At 33.3% G+C, this 17,726-nt stretch overlaps 4 protein-coding genes across 8 annotated transcripts in view; 1 reads left to right on the top strand and 3 right to left on the bottom strand.

Annotated features, from left to right (window-relative positions):
* LOC130675136 (calcitonin gene-related peptide type 1 receptor-like) overlaps window positions 1–17,726 on the top strand; it is a 222,135-nt gene that overhangs the window by 167,649 nt on the left and 36,760 nt on the right. The gene's annotated exons all lie outside the window — the stretch shown is intronic.
* Window positions 11–2,997, bottom strand: LOC130675127 (juvenile hormone esterase-like). Its single transcript, XM_057480622.1, has 8 exons — window positions 2,709–2,997; window positions 2,358–2,646; window positions 2,111–2,296; window positions 1,843–2,045; window positions 1,619–1,775; window positions 1,237–1,560; window positions 1,023–1,167; window positions 11–246 (listed from the first exon to the last, which is right to left on the bottom strand). Exons 1-8 carry the CDS (start codon window positions 2,943–2,945, stop codon window positions 90–92), a joined length of 1,698 nt encoding a protein of 565 aa, XP_057336605.1. The 5' UTR covers window positions 2,946–2,997; the 3' UTR covers window positions 11–89.
* Window positions 3,578–7,048, bottom strand: LOC130675129 (juvenile hormone esterase-like). Its single transcript, XM_057480624.1, has 8 exons — window positions 6,744–7,048; window positions 5,789–6,077; window positions 5,533–5,718; window positions 5,253–5,458; window positions 4,742–4,898; window positions 4,345–4,665; window positions 4,125–4,269; window positions 3,578–3,840 (listed from the first exon to the last, which is right to left on the bottom strand). The coding sequence occupies exons 1-8, from the start codon at window positions 6,966–6,968 to the stop codon at window positions 3,684–3,686; spliced, it is 1,686 nt and encodes a 561-aa protein (XP_057336607.1). The 5' UTR covers window positions 6,969–7,048; the 3' UTR covers window positions 3,578–3,683.
* On the bottom strand, window positions 7,588–16,184 carry LOC130674421 (uncharacterized). The gene is made up of 16 exons (XM_057479742.1): window positions 15,922–16,184; window positions 15,577–15,856; window positions 15,321–15,506; window positions 15,041–15,246; window positions 14,531–14,687; window positions 14,134–14,454; window positions 13,914–14,058; window positions 13,476–13,629; window positions 11,288–11,527; window positions 10,365–10,650; window positions 10,104–10,289; window positions 9,836–10,038; window positions 8,967–9,123; window positions 8,560–8,877; window positions 8,341–8,485; window positions 7,588–8,273 (listed from the first exon to the last, which is right to left on the bottom strand). The coding sequence occupies exons 1-16, from the start codon at window positions 16,135–16,137 to the stop codon at window positions 8,039–8,041; spliced, it is 3,435 nt and encodes a 1,144-aa protein (XP_057335725.1). The 5' UTR covers window positions 16,138–16,184; the 3' UTR covers window positions 7,588–8,038.

Below are 17,726 nucleotides of genomic sequence, written 5' to 3'. Positions count from 1 at the left end.
AATCGGCAATTAAAGTCAATAAAAACTGTGAATAATTTTTTATTGCGTGATAAAGCGTTACATAAAAAATTGTTTATAAAGTTATTAAATTATAGCTCTAAGTTGTTTTTTTTTATTCGATGCAAAATGTTCGGCTCTTTAATTAGACTGAGATCTTTAGATATTTTTAGACAATTATAGTCAGTAGAGTCATCAATAGGCTTCCACTCGATCGAAATTAGGTCTGATGATCCTAAATTTGGATTTCTACAACAACATCAAAGTAACATTCAATAATTATTTTTCTTTTGGTGGATTCCGGGTCGAAAAATTTTGTCTGATTTTAGTCCACTAGAATGTATTTAGACTAATTGGTCTACCCTAGTGGATCCGAATTACGGTAAGTCTAATAATGGTCTAAATCTGGCTACAAAGTAACTAAGAATAGGCTAGATTTGTCTGTTTTTTTGAATAGGTACACGTGAGCCCTCATAAGTTTAATAATGGTCTAAATCTGGTTACAAAGTAACTAAGAATGGGCTAGATTTGTTTGTTTTTTTGAATAGGTACACGTGAGCCCTCATAAGTCTAATAGTGGCCTAAATCTGGCTACAAAGTAACTTAGAATAGGCTAGATTTGTCTGTTTTTTTGAATAGGTACACGTGAGCTTTCGTAAGTCTAATAATGGTCTAAATCTGGATACAAAGTAACTAAGAATGGGCTAAATTTGTTTGTTTTTTTGAATAGGGACACGTGAGCCCTCATAAGTCTAATAATGGTCTAAATCTGGTAATTACCGTAATTTACCGTAATTCGGATCCGCTAGGGTGTCTTTCAATTTTTGAGCTGTTTCTGATCGTCTTTAGATCAAAAGCAGACTGATAACAATTATTCGTCTGCGGTATTTTACCGAAAAGTGAAATATTGCACTGTAAAAATAAAAAACTATAGGGTGCTTACGGTAAAATTTTTCTTTGATTTAAAACAGATCAAATTTTTCGATCCGAGATTGTAACATAAATTTAATTGTAAAAATGGATACCCAGTTTTAGCGAAATTAGTCCATAATTCTAAAAATCTTTGTTGAATAATTCTCTCAGTTGGATAAGAAGCCGGCGCTTCAATTCCGAGGTCTTTCAAAATTTTCGCATTGAAAAGATAAAATAAGTCTTCACTATGCGACGTGCCTACATGTCAAATTTTGTAAATAAAAAATATTGTTACGGGAATCTTTTGATCAAAATTCGTAATTATACCTTCCAAATCTGTGCCGATTAACTTTTGCTCCACTGAGGTTTCCTTTGAGTAATGATCAAATTTATAAAAGTATGTCGGTACACCAGGTACTGAAGATTGAATTTCCAGGGTGTCATGGATATTAAATATGAAAAAATCTGCGCTAACTAAATTTAAAAACTCGTAAACATTTTTCGGTTTTATTTCCCTACTACCCATGAAAAATTTTTTCACATCACCCACAGTCACATTTCGGTGATTCAAAAATTTTTTTCCGTTTGGATGTAGCAGTAATTTCTCTTGATTAGCTTCTCTTTCGGCATAACTAGTAGATCTTAATAAATCTGAAACAAATATTTGTATTGCGGAATGAAAAATTTTCTACTTGCATATTATCAGTACCTGCGAGAAAAAAAATAGACTCCTGACTATTGTGGCCCAATATATGAGGCACTTTTATTCCAGATTTAACGGCTTCGTTGATTGGAATCTCCAAAAATGGACTTTTCGATTTCGAATCTACTGACGGTACGAAAGGATTTTTAACCGCATAATTGTCCTATAAAATAGTAAACGTCTCAAATTTTGATCAACAATTTCGCTTATTATTTTACGGAAATTTTTACCATGCGAAATTCCAATGACTGAACTGTTCCGATTAGGGAACTTGCGTTGACGCCTTTTAGAAATTTGAGAAGTTCTTTTTGATCAGTTACATTTTTTCCCAATTTTTCGGCGACTTTTTGAGCGGCATCTTTTATTGGATAAGATACATATGACCTAGGGTTATTTGCAACACTGCTTTGCAAAATGGCCCTATGGAATAATCCTACAAAAATCGTCGTGTAGTGAATTTTGACTCAACAAGAAATTATTAACTAATTTGAACGAAACCTTGGGCTAGAGGAGAGAGAGTCAAAGAATGAACAGAAGAACTTCCAGTACTCTGTCCAAAAATGGTGACATTATTCGGATCACCACCAAATTTATTGATATTCTTCTGCACCCATTTCAAAGCCATCACCTGGTCCTTCAACCCCTGATTACCTGGCGCTGCTTCGTCATCCAAATTAAGAAAACCTGCAAGTAATTAGTAAACTCCTGAGTCTTTTATCCAATTTACTGCTGATTTAAAGTTCACCTAAAATGTTCAAGCGATAATTTATTGTCACTAAAAGGACATTTTTCTCAACAAAGTAATCGGGGCCGCACTTGTCGTCATCTCCGGACCCAGAAACAAAAGCGCCGCCATGAATCCACACCATGACAGCTTTTGGTGCATCAGGTTTCAAATCCGTCGTATAGACGTTCAGATAAAGACAGTCTTCGTTGCCTATTCTCTTTGTTGAAGCTTTTTCTACTTGCACACATTTATCACCAAATTCTTTGGCATCTCTGATACCAACCCATGCTTCTAATGGCTCAGGATCCTTTTATTAAAATTTTCCACCAATTAATTCAAAGAAACTAATATAGTTAACGAATACGAAACCTGGAATCTCAACTCCCCGATTGGCGGCTTAGCATACGGAATACCCCGGAAGGCGTAGAAATAATGAATCCCATCGACATTTTTATCTCGAATCCCTTTCACTTGGCCGTGTTCTACCTCTACAATAGGCCTATTAATTTTCAAATAATTCGCCAGCGAACCGTCACTCGATACTACGATTTCTACTACAAAATTCAACAGTATCGCGTAAATTACGGTACCAAATTTCGGCTCCATATTTAAAACGTTTTACTATCCCGCAGTTTTCACACTGAAAAATAGACATCTTCAAGTAATCGCCTGTTTTATTGAGAATTAATGAATTGAGAAAAATATTTAACTTGAATAATTAAGCTGTACATCTGTGCCAACAGGAAATTATTAGATAGATATTTTTATTACTGTTAATTTATTTCCGCGCTCCAACTGATCCAACAAAATAAATTTCAAAATTTTTATTTGCCTATTAATCATTGAATTATAATTTTGTCACTTTTTGAATTCTAATCATACTAATTACAACTCGGATATTTAATATGATAAAGAGTATCATAAATTACCCCGCTTTTTTAATACCGACACGCCTTGATATTTAATATATATCATAACGGACGCGTAGTAATTTTTTTTTCCTCAACAATTATAAACTTTTTTCTGAATTTTTTATCCATGAAACGCATCTAGAAAATTATACATAAAATAAAATAGTTACGCAAGATTCTGAATCAATTATTCCGATGAATTTTATTAAGATTTATAAATTGATAACTGCCGACATTTATGTTGCAATAATTTATTATAAATTTTTTTAACTACGGTCATCTTTTGTAAACACTTTTAATTACGGGATGAAAATTAAAAAACATTTATGATGATAATAAAAATATTGTGTGTATTGTAACCAAATTTTTCAATACAATATTCATAAAAGAGAAAATACTTAACAAATACTACAAATCAAACCCAAATATAATATCAGTTTTTATTCTGACTACTTTTTATTTTATGTAAAATATTCGATTCATTGATAAGACTGAGATCTTTTGATATTTTAAGACACTTGTATTCAGTTGAATTGTCCACGGGTTCCCATATAACAGGAATTAATTCAGATACTTTTGAATTTGGAATTCTGAAACAGAATTTGAATAAAAAATTTTAGGTTACGATATTCGTGAACAGTAAAGTCGAATCCATTAACTCGGAACTTCCCCTCAATTCTGACCCCCACTACGAGCTACGGTCTCCCACCTGATACTACACATTTGTATGTAGATGTGAGCGCATGCGCTGTAGTTTAATCGTTAAAGAAGAAGGGGCATTCGATAAATCGAAATTTCCGCCCCTCCATCGAATAACCTTCCGAGTTAATGGAATTTGACTGTAATTTTGAGGAAAAAGACAAAAAACGCATACCCAGTTTTTGCAAAATTAGTCCATAGTTCAACGAATCGTTGCTGGATGTCATGTTCAGTTGTACCGGGAGCTGGTGGCTCTATTCCGATTAGTTTCATCAATTTAGGAAAGAAAATGTAATGTAGATCTTCACCATGCGAAGTACCTGATTACACACAAATAAAATTATTATAAATATTTTTTGTGCCCTCGTCCCGAAAATGTTAGTATTTATTTGTACCTTCCAAATCCGTGGCAAACAATATCTGCATTATCGAGGTCTCTTTTGAGTAATAATCAAATTTATATAAATATGCTGGTATGTCAGATACTGACGATTGAGTTTCAAGTGTGTCGTGGATATTTATTATAAAAAGTCTAGCACTTAGTAAATCTACAATTGTCTGAGCGTTTTCACTTGCGATTTTTTTTGAACCCATGAAAAATTTATTAATATCTTTCACAGACACATTGCGGTCTTGCAAAAATTTTTTCTCACTTGGGAAAAGAAACAACGTGTCTTGATTGGCGTTTATTTCGGAGTACTGGTCATCTCTTATACCTAAATAAAATTTATTCGAACGTGGGCAGAATTAATTAAAAATTTAACATTATTAAATTTGATCAATTGTCAATACCTGCCATAAACATAATGGCCTCGTGACTTGTGTAGCCGATAATATGAGGAACTTTGATACCAGATTTAGCAGCTTCTTGCACCGGAATACTGAGAAATGGATCTTTGGATTTTGAATCCATTGACGGAGCAAAAGGAAGTTTGAACTCAAAGAAATTCTGCAGAAAAAAAATTTGAAGTACAGTCAAAATCCATTAACTCGGAATTTCCCTCGAATCCCGACCCCTGATTACGAGCTACCCTGTCTCCCACCTGACATTATACGTTCGTATGTGTCTGTGTATATTTATGTAAATGTAAGAGCGCATGCGTGTAATTTCTTCTTTAAAAAAGAAGGGGCATTTGATAAGTCGGAATTTCGAGGAAATTTCCGCTGCCCCGTAGACTAACGGTCCGAGTTAATAGAAATCGACTGTATATTTTATCGAAATGTCTGTAAGAAAATAGTGACTAAGGGAAACTAGTCGGAAATGACTCAGTATTTTTTAAAATTAAAGTCCGAAGTTAATTACCGACATCGCCATAGGCGGCTGCGCTGCTCTGACTAGTTTATCCACATCGACACTTTTGAAATAGTCAAGAATTTTTTTCGTATCGGAAACTTTATTTCCCAATTTTTCTGCTATTTTTTCACTTTCTCTGATCATAGACTCTGCTGATGTACTTGCCCATGGATTCGTTGCAACTCCGCTTTGTAAAATAGCTTTATGACATAATCCTGAAAAATTCCCACGATGATAATTTCATAAAACGTAGAGAATATATGATAACTATATTTAGTTTATTGCGAACCTTCAGCTAGAGGAGATAAAGTCAAATAATGTACGGAAGCACTTCCGGCACTTTCACCAGCAATCGTAACATTATTTGGATCTCCACCAAATTTGTCAATGTTCTGCTGTACCCATTTCAGAGCCATCACCTGATCTTTTAACCCCTGGTTACCTGAAGCCTCTTCTTCGTCCAAATTAAGAAAACCTACGATTCGATTAATTATTTATTTTTTATTCAAATAAAATAACGGAATTTTGGAAACTCCAATCTGTACCTAATATTCCTAGACGGTAGTTCATCGTGACCAAAATAACGTCCTTCTCGATAAGATAATCCGGACCATATATGTCATCATTTCCCGAGCCAATAATAAAGGCACCGCCATAAATCGACACTATAACCGCCCGTGGTACGTCAGGTTTCAACTCCGTGGTATAGACGTTCAAATAGAGACAGTCTTCATTTCCGATCACTTGTTGCGTTAAAATATCTCTCTGCACACATTTGTTACCATATTCTTTGGCATCCTTGAGATCAGGCCATGCTTCCACTGGTTCTGGGTCCTTTTGACAAATTTCTCATTAATTACCAACCCGAGTGAAAAAATTCGATCTGATTTTAGTTTAATTAGAATGTATTTGGACTAATTGATCTGTCTTTAAATTTTTTTAAAAATTTTAAGCTGTTTCTTATCGTCTTTAGATCAAAAACAAACTCGAAAAAACGATAGGCAGTAAAAGTCTTATTTTGGTGGACTGGTGACCGAAACAAAACTGAAAATGATTGAAAACAAGTTGGAAAATAGTCTAGAGAAGGAGTAGAAGGAGAAAATCTCCATTAAATTTCACATGTTAATTGAATACAAATCCCCCGTAAAAACATTCGGCCGAAATTGCACCGAAACCATAGAAGTTTATTTAAAGAGGCCGAAATTTGGCCGAAATCTCATTGAAGCCGTAGAATTCTATTGGAAAAAGCCGAAAGTTGGCCGAAAACACGACAAAATTTTGTTATTCTTAATAAATAGTTCGAAAGTTAGTCGATAAATTGAGTCGGCCACTTTTCGGCCTTTCGAATTTCTTATTATTTTGGCTTGAAATTTTTTCACCCGGGAATAAAAAGTAAAATTGAATAGAAATAACTTAAAATTTCTATTTTATCTAAAACAGATCAATTTTTGTGACCCTCGAGTTCAAATAAACTAGTAAAGAGTTCAAAATATACAAAACCTTAAATCTTAACTCTCCAGCCGGTGGCTTAGCGAACGGAATACCTCGAAATGCGTAGAAAACATTTCCGTTTATAGTTTTTTCTTCAATACCTTGCAGTTTTCCATCTTTCACTTCTACAATAGGTCTCTTTGTTTCGGAATCTACAGACTCACTTGACAGCACTGATTTTGTAACAACACTTACTAATAATAAGCAACACAAAATTTTTAAATGAGACTTCATCGCGCTCTATTACAATCGACAATCTCCTCTAAGACTACCAGCTATCTGCGATCTCTCAGCTTCCTGCTGCCAATTATTACATATTTGCGATCGACACATACATTATTATAAAAATTGCACTTATTAAAGTCTCCCTTCCCCCTTTCCGCATTTTTTTCACACATTAAAATAATCAGTAGATTTAATTTGCCATAGAGCTGTCCCAAGTCCAAAGTTATCAAGAAAAACTTGTATTATATAACGAATTATAAACACAATCATTCGTAATGTTGATACATAAAATTACATCTACGATAAAATAATAAATTATTCACTATCAATTATATCGAATTATCATAATAGAGCGATTTATTTATGTGTCGTTTTATGACTGAGCAAGTTCGCATTTTTTTCTATGCTATAAATTACGATCTCGAAATGAAGTAAACAACTAATAATTAATTGCCGTTCATGAACTACACAGAAAAAAATTAATTTCTTGACGGAAAAAATTTTTACTGACCCTAAGTAAATTTTTACTGCAGGTTATTTCGATAATTTTTTTTTTTTAAGCAGTAAAATATTCGATGCGTTCATGAAATCATTCAAATTTCGGTAAAATTGATTAATTAGACGACACTCACTAGATATTTTTTTTATTTGCTTTCAATTCAATACATTTATATTTTACAGAGCAGATATTTCCCTGATTAAACAACTGAATTCGATCGAATTAAACAGAATTCAATTTTCAATTCTATTTAATTCAGATAAATTCTGTTAATTTGGTACCTAACTTAAAAATGAATTCTGTCTAATTTGGCAGGAAAACCAGAATTGGCCCGAATTAAAACGAATTTAAATAATTCTATTCAGTTTAATTCTGATTAATTCGAAAATAATTCTCCAATTTCTGGTTCTGAATCCGAATTAAAACGAATTTGAAATTTTTAAATCGATTTATTCTGTTAAATTCAAATTTAAATTTTCAATTCAGTTGAATTCTGTTTTGCGGAATTCGACAGAATATAACAGAATTAAAATTTTTAATTCGGTCGAATTCAGTTGTTTAATCAGGGTTCATTAAATCATCAATTTGTTAATTTAGATTTGAAATCATCCAATAAATGTATTAGGGAATCGACGTAAAATGATAATAGGGAGGATAAATTTTTTTTATGGGGACTTTTTGATATTTTCTGTAAAATGTTTGATTCCTTGATCAAACTGAGATCTTTTGAAATTTTTAGACACTTGTATTCAGTAGAACTATCAACCGGTTGCCATTCAATAGGAATCAATTCCGACGCTTTTGAATTCGGGTTTCTGAAAAAAATGTCACATCAAACAAATAATTTTAGGCATAAACTTGTTGGTTGCGAAGTATAAATACCCAGTTTTGGCGAAATTGGTCCATAGTTCAACGAATCTCTCTTTGACAATATAATCAGTAGAACCCAAAGCCGGCGGTTTGATCCCGAGTTCTTCTGCACTTTTGGCCAGGAACAAATATGACAGATCGTCGGCATGAGAAGTTCCTGTCAACAAGAAATTCCATAGATTTTTCTAAACGTCATTCTATTCAAAAACTGTCAGTTACTATCGACTGTACCTTCCAAATCGGTCTTGAACATTTTTTTCACTGCTGAAATATTTCCTGAGCTGTGATCAAATTTATAAAAGTATGTCGGTACACCAGGAATTGAAGTTTGAATTTCCACTGTGTCATGAATATTCATCAAAAAAAGTCCCGCGCTAACTAAATCTACGAACTGTTTATCGTTTTCACGTTTCACTTCTTTGTTCCCCATGAAAAATTTCTTCACGTCCGCAACGGATATATTCAAGTGTTGCAAAATTTTTCTTTGATTTGGGTGAAGTACTAAAGTGTCATCGGCTTCTATTTCTGCGTAATTATCGTCTTGTAGACCTGAGTAAATTGATGTCAAAAAAATATCATTTGACGTCGGCTATTTTGAACTGATGAATTTTGAATTTGAAAAAAAATATGCAGTATACCTGCGATAAATATGATTCCTTCGTGACTTGTATGGCCAATTATGTGAGGAACTTTGATACCAGATTTAGCAGCTTCTTGCACCGGAATACTGAGAAATGGATCTTTGGATTTTGAATCTACTGATGGCACGAAGGGAAATTTGATTTCATAGAAATTCTATAAAGAATAACAAATTGTTTTTCATAAACGGCCTAACAACCCGGGTCAAAAATAAAACTTGATTCAGGCTCGCTTCGCCTTATTTTCTTTTGAAGTTATCGATTTGCCGACGATTTTTTGATAAGATCTCGACTTTTTCGACTTAAATTTAATTTTTTTCAATTTTTTCAAATGTTTTCATCTTAGTTTCAACTTATTCGTCTTTACTTTGAGCACGATAGTCATTCACATTACTTTTGACTTGCTAAACCAAGTCGAAAAAAAGTCATTTATTCGCCTTACTTTCGCCTTAATATATCAAAATTATTTCACCTTAGTTCTGACTTTTTCGACTTATAATTTAAGTCGAATAAGTCTACATCAATTCAGTTTCGACTTGATTTAGACTTTTTCGCCTTACATTTTAAGTCGAATGAGTCTAAACCAAGTCAATTTCGACTTGATCTTGACATTTTCGTCTTAAAATTTAAGTCGAATAAGTCTAAACCAAGTAAATTTCGACTTGATTTAAACTTTTTCGTCTTAAATCGTGACTAAGTAAGCCAGTTAAGTCTAAACCAAGGCGAAAACTTAATATATTTCATACCTCCGTAAAAAAAGTCGAGTTTGTCTTGTGAAAAACGGCTCCAAATTTCGACTTAGTAAACCAAGTCTAAATCAAGTTTTATTTTTGACCCGGGAACGTCTTCTTCCGCCATGTGACACTTACCTTCCAAGATCTAAAAGACTCCTCGGCCTCAAGTAAACTCTTTGTATCAACGGTCTTAAAATACTCGATAAGTTGTTTCGTATCTGAAATTTCACTCCCCAATTTCCCAGCTATTTTTTGAGCTTCTTCTTTCATGGATGTCGACACACTTGCCCACGGGTTAGTGGCAACGCCGCTTTGTAAAATCGCTCTATGGAACAACCCTGTGGGAATTAACGTCAGTTGATTGTAAAAGTAAACAATAAAAAATATATTATTTTCTTCAGACCTTGAGCGAGGGGAGAAAGAGTCAAATAATGAACTGCGGCACCCCCGGCACTTTCACCAAAAATAGTAACGCGATTTGGATCGCCACCAAATTTATCAATATTCTGCTGTACCCATTTTAAAGCCATGACCTGATCTTTCAAACCCTGGTTACCTGGCGCCTCTTCGTCGTCCAAATTAAGAAACCCTACAATTCACGTGTTCATTAAAATGAAAATATTTAACCCGCGCTAAGAAATTTGTTACTAAATTTATGACGAACCGAATACTCCAAGTCGGTAATTTATCGTAACTACCACGACATCTTTCTCTAAAAGATAATCCGGACCATACGTATCATCGTTTCCAGATCCGAGCACAAAAGCGCCCCCGTGAATCCAGACCATGACAGCTCGTTTTTCATCAGGATTCAATTCCGTTGTATAGACGTTCAAATAAAGACAGTCTTCATTCCCCATTACCATTTTAGAAAACCCATAACTCGGGCAGACGTTACCAAATTCCTTTCCTTCTCTCTCACCAGACCATTCTTCCGCTGGCTCTGGATCCTTTTAAATTATTCCACAAATTATAAATCTCAATAACCCGTGTAAAAAAAATTCGTTCCAAAAAAATTCCAAAAAAGTTCCGCATGTGGAACTTCTAAAAATGAGACAGATTAGAACTTCAAATGGAACTTTTTTGGAACGTTAGTAATTTTGATGGAAAAAAAAAGTTTTTATGAGCAAATTTAGAATCAAAAAAGGACGTTCTTGGAACATTTTTGGAATTTTTTTTGGACGTTTTTTTTAGTTCTATAAAAAATTCAAAAGTAGTGATTTTTTAACTATTTTGGCATGTTTCTAGAAGGTCATTAGTCTACAAAAGATGCAAAAGTAGTGATTTTGGAACGTTTTGGAATGCCTTTTATAGTCCATAAAAAAGTCAAAGTGGTGATTCTGGAACTTCTTTGGAATGTCTGTATAAAATTCCAACAAAGTTCTAAGAACGTCCGTTTTTGACTTTAAATTTGCTCATAAAAACTTTTTTTTTACCATCAAAATTACTAACATTCCAAAAAAGTTCCATTCGAACTTCTAATCTGTCTCATGTTTAGAAGTTCCACATGCGGAACTTTTTTGGAATCTTTTTGGAACGAATTGTTTTTACACGGGAACAAATTTATCAAAATTTCAAATACAAAACCTTGAATCTCAGCTCCCCGATTGGCGGTTTCGCGTACGGAATACCTCGGAACGCGAAATAATTATTGCCATTGACATTCGTCTCTGCAATACCTCGCACTTTACCCTCATGCACTTGTACAATAGGTCTACTAACTGTCGAATTTACAGACAAATCCTGACCTTGGACAATTTTCAAAACGATACTCAAAAACGTCACGTAAAACATAACTTTAAATTTTCGCTCCATCATCACATTCAACTACCGGCTAGACTTATTAGTTTACTAGAGCTCTGATTCAAATCTTCGACTGCTTATAGTCAATATATACTACCGGTTATTATATAGATAATTAACTATCCCTCCTTTGATCACTAAACACAAAGACAGATCATAGATAGATAAAAAAGAGGTGATCTTGCAGCAATTCTGTACTCTGTGCAGTTCGCCTTGATGAGCTTAACAAGGACACTCCTTAACTAAATGACTATATCACGCAACCGAATTTACTCGACAGCTTGTTCCGTAACACCACGTATATATTAACGCTATTTGTCTACGACTCATGTCACATAATCATTATCAAGAATGTCATCGCAATGACAATGACAGATCCCTTCCCTTTCTATTATATTTCGTTACATTATTAGACGGGTGTCATTATAAATTCTGATACAAAATTGTAACATGGATTTTTGGTTACTCAAAAAATGTTTAGAGATATATTAGATTTGATATATAATTTTATTCAATTAAAAACGAATTTTACATTCATGTGTACAATTATTTAGTAGGGGTGCGGGAATTGAATCGAATAATTTGATAGAATTGAATAATTCAAAATTTTTGAACAATTATAACTTTTCAAATTACTCGATTCGAATAGAGAAGATTCCGATCAGCTTTCGGATATTTAATTTTTATTTACTGGAGACGAAAATTTGAATTATGCGAAAAAATATAACAATAACTCGAAAACTTAAAAATAATTCGAAGTTCGATTCGATTTGATACGAATAATTTGTAAGTTCAAACTATTCGCGCGCTTCTATTATTGAGTTTACTCAACCCGGGTAAAAATATTTGGCCGAAATTTCGCCAAAGCCGTAGAATTATTTTGAAAAGGGTCGAAGTTGGCTGATAACACACCGAAATTTTGTTATTCTTAATAAATAGGCCGAAAATTTACTGATAAATTGAGTCGGTCTTTTTTCGGCCGAAATAAAATTTTATTAATATTTAGACTTGAAATTTTTTTACCCGGGCATCATCACTAATAAATAATTTACTTAGTAGGGGAGGGTGGGGCAGAGCGGCCCCCCTAAGCCAATTATTACTTTTTGTGGCTTTGAACCATAAGATCACTTTGCTTTTGTCCTATTTCGAACAAATTTATGGACATTTTGCCAAAATTCTGAAAAAAAAATTTTTTTTTGTGGGGCAGAGCGGCCCCCCTCCAAATAATGATAAAAAAATTTTTTTTTTCGTTTTTTTGTTTTTTTAAATTGTTTTCATCATTAAGAATGTATTTCTTTCTCTTGACAACTATTTTTGGTTTTATCTTACTCAAAAAAAATTTTTTGGGTGTAATAAATCGTTCACTATCGATTACCTTAATTACTAATTGTTATTTAATAAAAAAAAAAAAACAATTCTATAGTTTTACTTTATTTCAAAAATTTATCAACTAAAAAAAAAATTTTACTTTCAGAAATTTTTAATGACCAAATTTGCCTCTTACGTAGAGAAACGGCGGAAAAATATGAAAAAATAACTTTTCCGGAAGTTTCGGCTGGTCCATTTTGCCCCAGGTGTTATGCGTAGGGCTAGAAATGTGGAATTATAATAATTTTTTTTTACTTTGACGATAAAAATATGAACAAATCACTTTTTCGAAATTTTGGGCTTGTTCATTTTGCCCCAAATATCATGCGTAGGGGTAAAAATGCGCAAACATATCGGATTTATAGTAATTGGTCGAAAAAAAAAAAATTATTTTTTGATCAAAATTTCAGGGGGGCCGCTCTGCCCCACCCTCCCCTACTTTTTAGTATTTGATTAATTAAATTTTTGTCCTTAATTAAACTGAGTTTATCTGATATTTTCAAAGAAATATACTCATCCGGATTATTATCAAAATTCTGCCATACAATTGGAATGAAATCAGATTATTCAGAAATACTACAAATCAAACCCAAATATAATATCAGTTTTTATTCTGACTACTTTTTATTTTATGTAAAATATTCGATTCATTGATAAGACTGAGATCTTCTGATATTTTAAGACACTTGTACTCAGTTGGATTGTCCACGGGTTCCCATATAACAGGAATTAATTCAGATACTTTTGAATTTGGAATTCTGAAACAGAATTTGAAAAAAAAATTTTAGGTTACGACATTCGTGAACAGTAAAGTCGAATCCATTAACTCGGAACTTCCCCTCAATTCTGACCCCCACTACGAGCTACGGTCTCCCACCTGATACTACACATTTGTATATAGATGTGAGCGCATGCGCTGTAGTTTGATCTTTAAAGGAGAAGGGGCATTCGATAAATCGAAATTTCCGCCCCTCCATCGACTAACCTTCCGGGTTAATGGAATTCGACTGTAATTTTGAGGAAATAGACAAAAAACGCATACCCAGTTTTTGCAAAATTGGTCCACAGTTCAACGAATCGTTGCTGAATGTCATGTTCAGTTGTACCGGGAGCTGGTGGCTTTATTCCCATCATTTTTAATATTTTGGGAAAGAACATATAAAGTAGATCTTCAGCATGCGAAGTACCTGATTACGCACAAATAAAATCATTGAAAATTTCTCTTACACCTTCGAATATAAAATATTAATATTTATGTGTACCTTCCAAATCTGTGTGCAAAAATTTCCGTAGTAACGAGGTCTCTTTTGAGTAATAATCAAATTTATACAGATATGCTGGTATGTCGGATACTGACAATTGAGTTTCAAGTGTGTCGTGGATGTTTATTATAAAAAATCTAGCACTTAGTAAAGCTGTAAGCGCTTGAGCATTTTCTTTTGCAATTTTTTTTGAACCCATGAAAAATTCATTAATATCTTTCAAAGACACATTTCGGTCCTGCAAAAATTTTTTTTCACTTGGAAATGGAAAGAACGTGTCTTGATTGTCATTTATTATAGAGTACTGTTCATCTTCCGCAACTGAATAAAATTTATTCGAATGTGAGCAGAATTAATTAAAAATTTGGTATTAGGAAATTTGATCAATTGTTAGTACCTGCGAAAAGCGCAATGATCTCGTGACTTGTGTAGCCGATAATATGTGGAACTTTAATACCAGATTTAGCAGCTTCTTCTACTGGAATTCCCAAAAATGGATTTTTTGATTTTGAATCTATCGACGGAACGAAAGGAAGTTTGAGCTCCGACATATTCTGCAGGAAAAAAATTTGAAGTACAGTCAAATTCCATTAACTCGGAACTTCCTCGGATCCTGACCCCCCATTACGAGCTACCCTGTCTCCCACCTGACATTATATGTTTGTATGTGTCTGTGTATATTCATGTAAATGTAAGAGCGCATGCGTGTAATTTATTCTTTAAAAAAGAAGGGACATTTGATAAGTCGGAATTTCGAGGAAATTTCCGCTGCCCTGTAGACTAACGGTCTGAGTTAATAGAATTTGACTGTATATTTTATCGAAATGTCTGTAAAAAAATAGTGACTAAGGGAAACTAGTCGGAAATGACTCAGTATTTTTTAAAATTAAAGTCTGAAGTTCATTACCGTCATCGCCATAGGCGGCTGCGATGCATTGATTAGTTTATCCAAATCGACACTTTTGAAATATTCAAGAATTTGTTTCGTATCGGAAACTTTATTTCCCAATTTTTCTGCTATTTTTTCACTTTCTCTGATTATAGACTCTGCTGATGTACTTGCCCATGGATTCGTTGCAACTCCGCTTTGTAAAATAGCTTTATGAAATAATCCTGAAAAATTCCCACGATGACAATTTCATAAAACGTAGAGAATAAATGATAACTATATTTAGTTTATTGCGAACCTTCAGCTAGAGGAGATAAAGTCAAATAATGAACGGCAGCACTTCCGGCACTTTCACCAGCAATGGTAACATTATTTGGATCTCCACCAAATTTGTCAATGTTCTGCTGTACCCATTTCAGAGCCATCACCTGATCTTTTAACCCCTGGTTACCTGAAGCCTCTTCTTCGTCCAAATTAAGAAAACCTACGATTCGATTAATTATTTATTTTTTATTCAAATAAAATAACGTAATTTTGAAAACTCCAATCTGTACCTAATATTCCTAGACGGTAGTTTATCGTGACCAAAATAACGTCCTTCTCGATAAGAAAATCCGGACCAAATAATTGATCATTTCCAGAGCCCAAGAAAAAGGAACCGCCATGAATCGACACTATAACCGCCCGTGGTACGTCAGGTGTCAACGTCGTTGTGTAAACGTTCAAAAAAAGACAATCTTCTTTCCCCATTAACGCCTTATAGCTGAACGGGCAGGTGTTACCAAATTTCTTCGCTTCTCTCTCACCAGACCATTCTTCCGCTGGCTCTGGATCCTATTAAATTATTCCACAAATTATAAATCTTAATAACAAATTTATCAAAATTTCAAATACAAAACCTTGAATCTCAGCTCCCCGATTGGCGGTTTCGCGTACGGAATACCTCGGAACGCAAAATAATTATTGCCATTGACAGTCAGCTGTTCAACACCTCGCAATTTACCCTGATGCACTTCTATAATTGGTCTCGACAAATCCTTACTTTGGACAATTTTTAAAACTATACTCAACAACGTCACGTAAAACATAACTTTGAATTTTCGTGCCATCATCATATTCAACTATCGGGTAGACTTATTAGTCTACTAGAGTTCTGGTTCAAATCTTCGACTGTTTAGTCAATATATACTACTGGTTATTATATAAATAATTAATTACATCCCTTCTTTAATCACTAAACACAAAAGCAGATCATAAATAAATAAAAAAAGAGGTAAACTTGTAGCAATGCTGTACTCTGTGAAATTTATCTTGATAAGCTTCAACAAGGAAACTCTTTTATTGAATGACTATATCACGCTACCGAATTTACTCGACAGCTTTTTCCGTAACACCACGTATGTATTAACGCTATTTTTCTACGACTCATGTCACATAATCATCATCAAGAATGTCATCGCAATGACAATGACAGATCCCTTATCTTTCTATTGTATTTCGTTACATTATTGCATGGTATCATTATAAATTCTGATACAAAATTACAATCTAGATTTTTAATTAATAAAAAATATAGTCAGAGGTATAATAAATTTGATTTTTTATTCTATTCAATTGTAGACAAATTTTACGTTCATGTGTAAACTTATTTAGTAGGATCGTGCGAATTGTGTTCGAACTTTTCAAATTACTCGAGAAAATTCTGGTGAGCTTTCGGATATTCAATTTCTATTTACTGTAGACAAAAATTTGAACTATGCGAAAAAATATAATAATTTTGAGTTATTCTAAAGAAAATTTTAGAATAATCCGAGAATTTACGGATAATTGGGAAAGTTTCGAATTATTCCAATTATTCGATTCGAAGTTCGACTCAATTGACACACTGTAAAAAAAATTGTTTGAATTTTCAAAGATTGTATATAACGCATTAAACACATACATTTGTTCTTGAAATTTCATTACTAATTTCATATGAGTTTAAAATACACGTTTTTGAATTTTCAAATTAACACTTTGGATTTTCAAATACTTTTTTTTGAATTTTCAAATAAGTATTATGAAATTTCAAATAGAATTTTCAAAATTCAATATATGTTTTAGATTTTTCAATACTTGCTTTGAAAATTTAAAAATCAAGTATAAATTTTAAGTACGTTTAACAAAATTCATATTTTTTTTCTTAATTTTGAATACCAGCTTGATTATTAAATTACGTATATTAACCCTTTAGAGTCAGAGGATCTCGAAACGTCTCCGTGTGAGACTAGTGGGGAGAGCGCGAATCGTAGAGTCCCGTGAGCATGTATGAGTGACATGTGAGAGTAGTAGTGTGCCTGTGAGTACCCTTCCACTCGTTTCAATCTCGCGCTGCGTTCATCGACAGTGCCGTAGTTAGTATTGTTGACGTGAGGAAATAGTCTCCGAAAGTAAGGTTAGAAAAATTTTAAAAATTTTATACATTGCTATGTAATTGCAATATTACTTAACTATATTTATAATGAAACCAAATGTTATTCTTACTTTGAATTTAAGTTCTTTGATAGTTATTATTTAATAAATTAAAAATATAAAATAAAATAATTTTTAATTCCCGCTTAGGTGAAATTTTTTCTCTTATAATACGGCCCTGTTGCATTTGCTTCGCGCTCTTTCTAATTCTATCGGGCTTCGCCAGTTCGAAGAGTGGGGTTTCAAGGTCAGA

This window comes from Microplitis mediator, chromosome 9, assembly GCF_029852145.1.
Source record: "Microplitis mediator isolate UGA2020A chromosome 9, iyMicMedi2.1, whole genome shotgun sequence".
In the NCBI taxonomy this organism is placed as follows: domain Eukaryota; kingdom Metazoa; phylum Arthropoda; class Insecta; order Hymenoptera; family Braconidae; genus Microplitis; species Microplitis mediator.
Note: the sequence above shows the minus strand (reverse complement) of the source record. Positions and strands in the feature narration are given on the sequence as shown.